Source organism: Vidua chalybeata, chromosome 1 (assembly GCF_026979565.1).
Source record: "Vidua chalybeata isolate OUT-0048 chromosome 1, bVidCha1 merged haplotype, whole genome shotgun sequence".
Taxonomy (NCBI): Eukaryota; Metazoa; Chordata; class Aves; order Passeriformes; family Viduidae; genus Vidua; species Vidua chalybeata.
Window position 1 is genome coordinate 6751962 of NC_071530.1, and position 12079 is coordinate 6764040.

Here is a 12079-nt window from a genome sequence, read left to right on the forward strand (position 1 = left end):
ATTGTTCAGCCTAAGCAAAAGGCAGGATTTTGGCTGCCTGTGAAACCCTTCTTTGGCCCCATCTGTGTGACACGCCTTCTATGCTCTGAGAAAGACACAGACCATCTGGAGAAAACTCAAACCAGCAAGAAGGATCTGAGCTCAAGAAAACATCATCTACAAAGAAAGTAGGAACAAATTTGGGATTTCTGTTACGAGGTAAAGCATGCTGGGGAAATAAATGAGAGACTTTTGCACAAAGCTGTCCTCCATTATCCTTGGCAGATGGTATGAGCAGTAATGGAATAAACCCAGGATGAGGAGAATGTGTGTTAGATGTGAGCAAAGTGGTTCCAACAGTAAAAACAAAGAAGAGACTGGAAGGGACTGTTTAGGGAAGATATGGAGCTTTTATTACTGGAAGATTTAAGAGCAGTTTATGTAAGCTTGTGTCAGGAATGCCAGCTGTAGATAACTGCCTTGGAAAAGGAGGTGAACTAGATGAGCTCCAAAGGTCCTTCCTGCCCTATAAATCCAAGGAAAAGTTGCTGTAACAATGATTTGTCACAGAATTCTTTTTGAGACAATTTCCCTAATAATGCATGAACAAACAGGATGGAAAACCAGTAAATATTTAACTTTTTTTTCTCATTTTTCAGTGTGTGGTCTTAGTCTTTAGTTGTGCCCTGCTAGCCAAATCAGTCATTTCACTCTGGGTTAGACTGGTCATTATTATAAATGCTGAAGTTGTACTTCAGTTTGGAAGACAAAGGAATGCTATGTCCTCTTTTCAGATGTAAATCACTGGATTCAGAGGAAGATCCCATAAATGCTTATATGAATCTACAGCTGGAAATGTAAAGGCAAAACTCTGCAATTATTTCAAATGCCCTGTGTCATGCAGAAGGTCCATCCTCTGCAGAAACTATCCTTGGAGAAAAACAGTCTCACAAAACAACAAACTGTATCACAGTACATGTTCATAATCAGTTTCAAAATTAATCTTAATACTGGTATCTCCTCAAAACATCTGCTTGACTTTACAACTTCAACACATTTTTAAACATCTTTTAATATTAAATCTTTTATCTAACTTCCTCCTGACTAGAGATCTAGCTTTTCCTTCCATCACTGCAGTATTATTCTATCCAGACTGTCTACTCTCTGCCACTCCACAATTTCTTTTTCCACTGAATGTTGCACTGTTACAAATTTTGTAATGTGCTTTAAGATTAATAAAAAAAAAAATTAACAAAGATAAAGAAGTTAACTGCTACTTTTTCACTATTTTCTTTGTTCATGCAATGTACAGATGTTCACCAACCACTTCTTTTTGATGGAATAAAGCATCCAAGCCCTCCATCTCCACACTCCAGATTTCATCTCAGCAGCACCAGCAACAAAATAACAGGGAATGGCACAATTGGTCTGGAATGAAAATTACGTGCTTTGTCCAATTACAAGTGAAGCAAGAAAGCAGGAAGGTGTTTTGCCAATTCTTTGGGGTTTTTTTTTTTTTTTTAGTTTTAGCAACAATCTCACAAGAGCAGACATTTAAGCAGGCCAAAGCACCAAAATGAAAAAGAGCTGTGTGAAAACCTCAGCTTCTACTTTTTAAGAATGTTCCGTCTTCATGATTATGGCAAAAGGACCGAAAACATGCAATTAATTAATGCGATTCACAGTCTCCGAGAGCAGACAGAAAGTAAAATGAATCAAAAGGTGTTTTGTTCTTCTATGAAATTGTGTTTCTAGGCCATTCTCGTTAGCTTTTAATGCCCGCGGTTGCCAATGTGGGAAGCAGAGGAGGAAGGTGGAAGTGGGCTCTGCTCTGAGTCGCAGCCGGCTCCTGGCTCCCTGCCTTCCCCAAGGGCTGCACTTCCCCTGCTCTCTGCAGGCAGCACAAACCAAGGCAGCAGATTCCTTTCGAAGAAGCTGGATTCCACTCAGCCATAAGTCCCGGGCTGACAGAAGCTTCTCACAAGGCTTATAAAAAGAAAAAAGGGAACAACCAAAGGAAAAGGCTCCAAAACCCATGACGCTCGTGATATATAGGAGCTGGCAGTGTCACTCCTGCCACTGCCAGGCTTGGGAGTTTATCTCTGCTTGATGTTATTGCCCCTCCCCACATGTGGTCAATAATTCACTCACTCCTTTCAAGCACATGCCTCACCCTTTTCAGCCTCCCTACCCCAGTGTGGCTCAGACTCTATTTTAATGGGGTTTTAACTCATTGCTTTCTGAGCACTAATCCTGAATCTGTTATTTAATTCCCTGCCCCAATCCCACTCACTGTCAGTAGCTCTCTTGGTTTCCCATATTCCACCTCAGGAAGGTTCCAAAATTTACCAGCTCTCTCGCCTTTCTCTTGGATGTTTTTATTTAGCTGCAGTCTCGGGAAGGATCCAAAGAGAAATACCACACAAGCCAAGTTCTGGCTAATCTCTCAGCTACTGAAATCCCCATCCTAGTTTTGACATGTCCTACTATGTTAAAACCACTGTTTTTCAGTAGCAAATTATTTAATTTTTTCATGGAAAAGATTTTATTTTACACCCTGTGTCCTGTGCTTCTCTAATTCCTTTATCTTCACTACCAAAGACAGAAATGCAGTATTTTCTTAACTCTGAAAAAGCAATGCAAAAGTAGCTCCACCTACACCTGTATCTACTTCTCGTGGAGGCTTGGATTCTTTTCTGTCTTCCAGGCGACTTCTGCTCTGTCTGTTATGATATACTCTCAAAATGCTCCTATGTCTCACATACCTAAAGCTATTTTTAAATCTACCAACTCTTCCATTTTATTAGAAAGTGGAAGTTACTTATGTTATAAAACAGAAAAGCTTACCAAGAAGGAGATGAAGCTGATGAGTATGAATTATTTGGAAATCAGCTTTAAAACTACTTCCCCAAGTAACAGTTTTAAGGCACTGTGGAGTCACACTTTATCCTAAATCTTGATACATTTCCTCCAATCATTATTCCTCCAAGCATTAGCAGAGTCTGTTATTTCACACACTGTATTTTTCTCCTAAGAAAACAGAATCAAGCCCCCAGAATTCAGCCCTCCAGGCCCTGCATGACACAATGTCAGTGGCAGCACTACACAGACCATGACACAAATGATTGATCAAACATCACAGATCAGAAGAGGCTTTTTTCAAGAATCACTTCCACAGAAACCCTGACATCTGGGTTTTTTCCACTGTTATTACTGAGGACATCAATGACTTCTGCAACTAACCCCAGGTTCTGCATCTAAGATTGAAATCAAAATTACTGGGGTCAGAGAAATCCTCTGATTCCCAATTAACAGTTTCATATCTCCTCAAAACATTTCTTTCCAAAATGTCAGAGACAGAGCCTGGTCACTATTATTTTAATTAAAAATTAATAGTATTCAGCTTTTTAATGCTTTGATCAGCCAAAGCAATGAGCACATAATAGCCATTCCATCCTGACTGATCAAAGTCAACATTTTCAGTTGGAAGGAAGAGTAAGTTGAGGGCAAATAAGGGCTGGCTCAGTACCAGGGCAAAGTTTTTTCAGGAGACTCTTGTCCAGCTCTTAAGAAACAAGTCTGTGGCTATGGAAAGTGCTGTAATCAAATATTCCCGATAACAGAAAAAAAGTAACCTTGAGAAGAACAGAGAGTGGATGAAACAACACTAAAATTTTTGCAAATTATCCAAAACAGGGTCAAATGATGTAGCAAAACAGCTGCTCAGTTCAAGTTGCTCTACATATTTAGTGCAATTTAATCTCAGCCTTGGAAAATTCCATCAAGAAAAGAAATTTTTACGTATTTCACTCTAGTATATGCACAAGAACTATTTAACTGAATCTTCTGTATGAAGGAAAGCAGCTCTTGGAATCTAAGAAGTTTGTGAGCATGTAAAACATGAAAATGATATATGCATCAAGTAGATTAAGTAATTTTTTGTGCATGGAAAATATGCTCTGTGTTGGATTAGGAAGAAGAAAAATGGTGACAACAGTTCTCTCCAAGTCTGTCAAAATGTAGTTACACCTGTAACTGTCTGGTAGCTGGTAAGAGCACCTTCTGCAGCAGGAGAGACCTGCAACTGGGTTAGAAGCTGTTATCAGAGTTTCACAAGAGAAGCTCTGCTAGAATTATGTGACACCATTTCAACAATGATCAGAGACAGCATACTCTGGTTTCCCTCATGTAACATAATTAATACTTTCACGATTTTTAGACTAATTTGTATTATTAAAAGTTAAAAAAGTACAAACATTATTTCCTCTGTTATAAATTCCAAAACAAGGAAGAACACAGTAGATATGACAAGAGATTGGGTTTACTTTGTTCCTGAAAATACACTTACACAAGCTGCAACATCAAAAAATAACTTTATATAAATTTGCTAATACACCATTTCCTACACAGCAGGAAAGCTTCAGTAATCACACATTTTATCTCCTATCACTTATGGCTCCTTTCATTTACCCAGCTAATAACTCAAGGGTTTCCCAGAGCACTGTGAGGACAGCGCTCACGGAACGCGCTTCTCACCTTGATCTCCCCCTGCGCCAATTAAGGCACCAGCCCCAAACTTCAAAGCAGCGACAGCGAGTCCCAGCCCTGTGCCCCGAGCACTCAGCACCCCAGAGCCCCAGCCCCAGCCCTGCCCCTGACTCAGCAGCTGCCTCCTCCTCGCTCTCTCGCTCACCTGCTTTTGGCTTCCACACCCACGGAGGCGGTGGAGCTCGCGGACTCCTCGGACACGGAGTGCTGAAGGACTGGTGTTAGCTGCTTGGTGCTCTCCACTTCCGTCTGGGCATCCTCTTCTGCAGACTGCTCTTTGACTTCTGGGTAAAAAAAAATACCAAAAAAAGAGATTTAATGTTTTATCTGCATGTGGAAGCTTTCCTTTGCGCAGGAAACATCCATTTTATTTATAGACAGGTTAACCCATGTAAATATCTTCTGCCACATAACAAAATTAGAAGAATAGGAAATTATGACATCTAGCTACAACATGAAACTGGATGCTTACAACATTATTTCCGTAACACAAAGTACCACTCTGAACTAAAGCTGTTCAATAGCAACAAGGAATGGGCAAAGGGAGAGCTTTCAGTGGCAAACTTCATACAAGGCTGGAGTTTTAGACATTTCCATTCTCCCCACATCTCTCACGCACACCTGCCGTGTCAGCCCTGAACAAACATCACAGTGAGCACGCTACTCTGGGGTATATTAAAATTTTTTCCTGCCCTATTGCCTTTAACTTTGTTCAATTCCCTGCATATTCATTCCTGATTACACTAACTTTGCTGGCACAGGGTTGAAGAGGTGAAGGAATGAAGGACGTGGTTTATGCCAGCTTAAACTTCATCCTGAACTGAAGGGACTTTATGAATTTTTTAGCATGCTTTTGCATTACCTTAGTTGTTAGACAGAAAAATACATACATCTGCAGCTGACCATGCTAGATTTGACTAGGAAGTTTGGTTTTGCTCTGAAACATGAAACATGAAGTTGCCACTGTTTGTGCAACTTTACATCCTCTTCCCAATCATTTCCCCCTTTGCTTGGACTGAGTCAGGGATTTACCAGAAGGACATTGGCAAAGTGCTGCTCCAAGTGCACCAGAATGCACAGGAACAAGGTCCAAGGCTGCACAGCAACAGAATTTGGTGTTTCTGCACTCCTCTGTACTTTGATTTTGAAACCTAAGCAACATAACAATCACAGGACATCCGACAGATGTGCTTTGACACATCCAGCTTAAGATACACGTGCCTCATCCTGCCTGTGTCCATGCCTTCTAGATCTCTCTCACAGCAGCACCAGAGGAAGGTCCCCTTCCAAATTCCCAGTGCACATGGGTTTGAGCTCAGAGGCCAGTACATACAGCTCTTGCAAAGAAGTCCAGTTAGAGTAAAGCAGCAGATTATTTAGAAAACTTCAGCAGAAGATACATTCACGTTTTTTTAAAAATTAACATACATGTCAAAATATAATTAAATATTGCAAAGGATAAATGACAAGTGGAGAAATGAAAGGATAGAAGAATCTGCCACATGGGTGGGCATGCATAAAAACCTGCTACAAGCTTTAATCTTATAAATAAAAGCAAGAAAAGAGAGGAAAATTCTCTGAACATGTAACTGTGCAGCTTGGTCTGAAATACTGATATCATATGCTTGCTACAGCTCACAGAAAATGGGAAATCTGTCTTGTTTCATGCACAGAGATTTGAAGTAAGATTTTTCTTTAACCTAAAGTGAACTCATTTAGGAAGACAATGTATAGCATTTAAAACTCTCAGTGAACACCTCAAACTATACTGAAGAGAAAAACAACATTAAGGGAAAAAAAAAATTTCCTTGTTATGACTGGATGTTCCAAGTATTTATCTGAGCTGGTGTAAATTGAAACTGCATCTCCTATTTTAGTTAAACTACTCAGTAACATACATCTGAAATGTTTCTTGGACACCTGACATCCAGAAGTGACTACCTGTCCAAAATCCCAATGGCTTGTGTTAAACCCCTTTCACCAACCAATTCTGAAAAAAACATGCTGGATTATGATTTGACACTAGATAAATATCCTCTTGAGAATACATCCCTCGTAATAGTAAATATCTCTGTACAGAAAACAAAACAAAATAACCCAAATCCCACACCCTCAGTTTTTAGCACGTCTGAACAAACACCCCTGGATGTTTCCTGGATGAAGATTCCCGAAGCAGGCAGTGTCCAGCGGAGCCATTCAGAACGGTCTGCAGTGCATTTCCAAGAATGTTGGATCCAGAGGACAATCCTGTGCCAGTAACCCCCAAATTTCTAAATGTAACCTCAATGAAGAGAGCAAAACATAAACACCTAGAAGACAGGCAGACGCCAAAGCACTCAGAACAAAACCCACAACACAGCCTGGGATAGCCACGCCTGAAGTGCTCCAGGAAGACCACCGGAAACCCTGGCCCCGCTCTGATCCATCTTGGCGACTTTCTTTAACCTAGTTAAACTGTGCAAAAGGAACCCTGGCTTGATTGTGTGCCTGCTCAAACTTTCAATCAAGTTAAAGGAAAAAAAGCCATTTACTCTCTGCCAGCTTTCAGCTCATTACCATTACTGGGCACCCAGCACACTGGGAAGGCAAAGTTCAGGGGCGCTCTCACTCACTCCCAGAACTCTGGACTGTGTGAGAAGACACAGATTGTTTCACTACACATGACAACTATATGAGCTTATATCCTTATGGTGCATTTCCCCTGCTGTTTGCTTCTCCAGAGAAGGAGGGACCCAAATTATACTAAATGAGACAAACAACATCTCAGTTGCTGTCTCTGCAATAAAGCAAACTGTGCCTCAATATGCCGTTGGAAGACTGAAAATACGGTGCTCACTAAATAGCATGAAAGTTGTGTGTGCTACTTGTGAAAAAAAACTTTGTGGAAGTTTTCCTGCAGAAGATGAAGGAAGAACAGGAGCACTGCATTTCATGAGTCAGATTCCTAGGAGATGGATCCCAGCACTGGCCTGGCGAGAGGACATCTCAGATACACCTCAGAGATGTGGAAGGTGCTCTTGGAAGCACCTGGTACAGTGTGTTTAATGAACATCATCAGATTTGCTTATGGCATTCTACTTTGAAGCTACTGGGAATGAAGGATCCATGGATGATTAATAAATGGAAAGCTCATTTGCAGATTCATATGTAATGCTTTATTTTGTATCCTCTTTTCATGATTGTTTCTGGCACAATGAAGGTCTTCCCTATGTACAGTGAGTTAGCGAGGAGACTGATTTAAAAAAACTGATTGTAAAATTCCCCAGTGTCTCTAGGTTATTTTTTAATGTCACTATCCTTCACTGAAACTTTAGGAAAATACTAGGAAACACTGCACTTATTTTTTTTTTTATTACTTAAATAAAATGATGTCCAGAGTTCTTTCTCACCTAGTTGCTGAGAACAGAAAAGCTTACTTTTTGTATTAAAAGAAATCTCCCAGAAGTACAAGGACTAAAGTTCCTGTCCATATGGGCCATCAAAAGGCTTGAGACTTCCACATGCTTTACAACTTGGGTAACTCACAGAATCACATCTGGTTGAGGCTGGAAGGCAGCCCAGAGCCACCTTGTCCAAACCCCTGCTCAAGCAGGGCCACCAGAGCCAGCTGCTCAGATGGTTTTTGAGCATTTTCAAGGATGGAGATACGAAATACGAGGGAAAAAAATCAAACTGCCTAACACTGACAGGGGACAGATATACAGGGAAGTCACTGGGACTGGTAAGATTTACAACATGTGTATTAAATTTCTCTTTAATTAACACTTCCATCACATTTGCTTCAGTAATATGTATACAGTGGTGAAAAGACTTTTACACTACTCAAGTTGTAATTTGGGTTTTTTCAAGGAGGAGAAAAACACTTCACTGAGGTTCAAAGATTTATTAGTATTTTTATTCCCCTTATAGAGCAGAATGCAGAGAACACTCAAAGAAAATAACAAACAGCACATAGCACCCTCAGCTGATTATGCTGACTACCCAGCTTCCTAACTGGTCTCCTTATTTACATGTCTTATGTAGAGATTTACAACATTTCAAGTAATAATTGTGCAGCTAATTTCCTGTTTTCCTGTTCTATCTTCCAAAAGCTCTTGGAAACCTCTCTCTAAGTGAGACACAGGTGGGACATGCAGGCTCAGGAGGGAAGCCCTGGTTTTTCTAAGCCCTCCCTGTGGCAGGGCTTGTGGAAACTGGGGATGCCTGGGATTTTTTTACACTATCACAGCTTTCTTTGGGGATGTGATGAAGCAACATCAACTTAAGATCTAAAATGTTCTTTTGTTACAAACAAACCCTTTCAGTTTTCTCACAGTCACAAGGCCCTGTTCTACAAGCTACTTGGGTAAACATAAAGCAAAATAAGGAGATGCATGTGTGGGCTCTGCTATGGCAATCAGGCAAAGGACAGACAGCAGACAGAATATTTAAAATATTATACTACTCATTATGAAGTGACACTTAAAAAATGAAAGAGCTGTCATAAACATAAAATTAATATTCTACTACTAAATTAATATTTAGGTGCAGCAGGTTGACTATTTAACTACTTTATTGTCAGACCTACTGATTAGGCAGACAATGAAGCACTGTCATGAGCTTCCAAAACTTTCACTAAGAACAGAAAGTACTGCAGGCTGGAAAACACCAAGATCACCAAACACAGTAGGGACATCCCAGGGGCCTCAACTGTTGCCTACCGAGATGCTCTATGAGAGGGAGTAATGAGCTTTTGAAGGCAGCCACAGCTATTTTTGCACAAGGAAGGGGTAGTGCTGTGTCAGGAAGCAGCCAATGGGACCAGGTGCTTTACACAGCCCCACAGGGGTCTGCAAAACTACAAACACACCAAAATGCTCCAGCCAGTTTTGACAGATAAAAAACAGGTCAGTGTAGCAACAACATGAAAAGAAACCTTAACAAGAGAATGCAGTCTTTGAATTTAAAATCCCTACCTGTCCTGGGTTTGGCTAGCATAGTCAATTTTCTTTTTAGTATTGGGTATGGTACTGTGTTTCCGATTTAGGATGACAATTTATTTTGGTAAGACAAAATTTTTAGTTGTTGCTAACAGTGTTTACTCTAAAGCAAGGACTCTTCAGTTTCCCATGCTCTGCCAGCAAAGAGGTACAAAAATGAGCCAGGGGAGGGCATGGCCAAGACAGCTGACCCCAACTGGCCAGAGGGATACTCCACACCATAGAACACCATGCCCAGTAGATCACATAATGGTTTGATTTGAAAGAGACCTTAAAGATCATCTAATTCCAACCTCCTGCCATGGGCAGGGACACCTTCCACTAGACCAGGGTGCTCAGAGCTTCATCCAACCCATCCTTGAACACTTAGGGGGATGGGGCAGCCACAGCTTCTCTGGGCAACCTGTGCCAGGGGCTCACCACTGTTCTAATCTCAACGCTGGGGTTTTACCTGTTTCCAATTCTCCCCCCTCAGCCCAGTGAGGGGGCACCTGTGTGGTACTCAGCAGACAGCTGGGAGAAACCATGACACTATCCAGTACTACAATTACCAAGCTTCACTCACTGGCCCAGTTTAGGAACAAAAAAAAGTTTCCACTACTCAGAGCTCATAATTCTGTTACTGCTCTGGACACAATTTGATAGCAACATCACCTCTCCTGCCAGTGGCTGAGGAAGTCACATGCAGAGATCTCTTAGGTGCAGGAATCATTTACAATAATCTGAAAGAGGGTAGTTTTAGTTTACTATTAGAAAATAATTCTTCTTGTGAGGGTGGTGAGACTCTGGCACAGGCTGCCCAGAGAAGCTGTGGATGCCCCATCCCTGGAAGTGCTCAAGGCCAGGTTGGATGAGGCTCTGAGAAATGTGGTCTATGGGTCCCTGTCCATGGCAGGAGGGTTGCAACTAGATGATCTTTAAGGTCCTTTCCAATCCAAACTATTCTGTAATTCTCTGATTTACTTACTGCAACAGGTGTTAGATGGAGACGAGAAGAAAACCTGCAGTTATTCTTGTTCTGTAAATTCCACTGTATATTTTGATACTTTTCACTCAAATAAGTTCTTAACTCTTAAATACATTTAATACAGAAAATAAATGCAAATTTTGTATTAGTTATAAAATAAAAACACAATTATCAATGTAGGACCATTTGAACTGTAATTCTGGTCACCCAAAAAACATGAAACCATATCATGGATTACCATAACATGGAACGTCCATGACTCCTAAGCTAGGACTGGTATTCAACAGCACTCATCTGATTATTTTTCCACTAATTGTTTAGGTCTTTTTGAAACCCATGTCAAGTTGTTCATGCCCAAAGCCCCCAGGAACAATAAATTCAGTAACTGCAGTAGATGCTGAGTGCAAATGCACCTGCCCCTGTACTCTATGAACACCACCTGATGGCCCCTAACTTTTGTGCTGCACAACAAAATGAGTCATCGTGCCCTGTCCATCTTCTCCATACCACTCATCATTTTTGGGACCCTAATACATTCCTCCTCAGTGAAATCACTTCAGATTGATGGTTTTACCTTAACTGATCCCTACACAGAAGCTGTTACTTACTTCTTGTCATACTTGTTGGCCTTTCCTGTACTTTCCCAATTACAGCTCATTACTTTTGGAGAAAGGAAAGCAGAACTGCATGTGGCATTTAACATGCCAAAGGTTTATAAAGCAACGGTAAAAAGAGAAAAAAAAACCTTGCTGATGCTTCATTCCACTTATCCCTTTGCCAGTAATTCCTAGAATTTCTTTCTCTCTTTGACTTATGAAAGCTTCTGCAAGTCTCAGAAGAACTGAAGCACCACTTGCTCAGGTAGCAAAAGCTATTTGAAAGCATTTTTTTTTTTTATAAAAACAGGATGGCCAATTTGCCCTGCATGTTCTTTTACATGAACTACTACTGAATTAAGAGTAATTTAATTTTCTATGGTCACTCTTCAACGCCTTGCTAATGGGTAGCTCTTTTATTATCCTAAATAAGTTCATTTTACCCACTACTTTCTTCCCATTTGAACCTGACCTAGAAAAGGGCTACACCAGGGTAGGTGTTTGTGGGACTCCAACACCAGCCTGGTTTATGTGATTTTAATTCATCAGCAGTGAATTTCCCTTCTATTTCTTTTATCAATCTGAAGAGTCAGTCTCAACACAGCATTACTGTAATAAAAATTAAGACAGGTCTACAGAATTAGCAAGTGGTTCCTGCTCATGGCAGAAGGGATGGGAAAAGATGATCTTTGTGGTTCCTTCCAACCTAGACCATTCTGTGATTCTATGAACTAAAACATACACAGAGCAGCCTCTTTTCCCAGTAAGGAGAAGAGCACATAGAGCACAAAGCACATGCAACTATTTCAATATATTGGACTGGTAATGGCCATGCAGATCTTCCATCATATCACTAAGGACACAGCAGCAAAGTTAAACATCAAGGTAATGGAGAAGTGGAAAATTCTAGGTCTTGGAAAACTTTTCAAACATGCTGGATTATGTTTAACAAAGCCTTAGTTTGATACCAAAACTGCAAAAACACTATTGAATGAATAAGCAAAATCAAA

General features: G+C 40.6%; 1 protein-coding gene across 8 annotated transcripts in view; it reads right to left on the reverse strand.

Moving 5' to 3' along the window:
- Positions 1 to 12079, reverse strand: part of KMT2C (lysine methyltransferase 2C) — a 190868-nt gene that overhangs the window by 126662 nt on the left and 52127 nt on the right. For all 8 annotated transcript variants that reach the window (XM_053942468.1, XM_053942498.1, XM_053942526.1 and 5 more), the window contains one exon: positions 4673 to 4811. In XM_053942468.1, coding sequence (XP_053798443.1) covers positions 4673 to 4811 — 139 coding nt within the window. The remainder of the gene's footprint in view (positions 1 to 4672; positions 4812 to 12079) is intronic.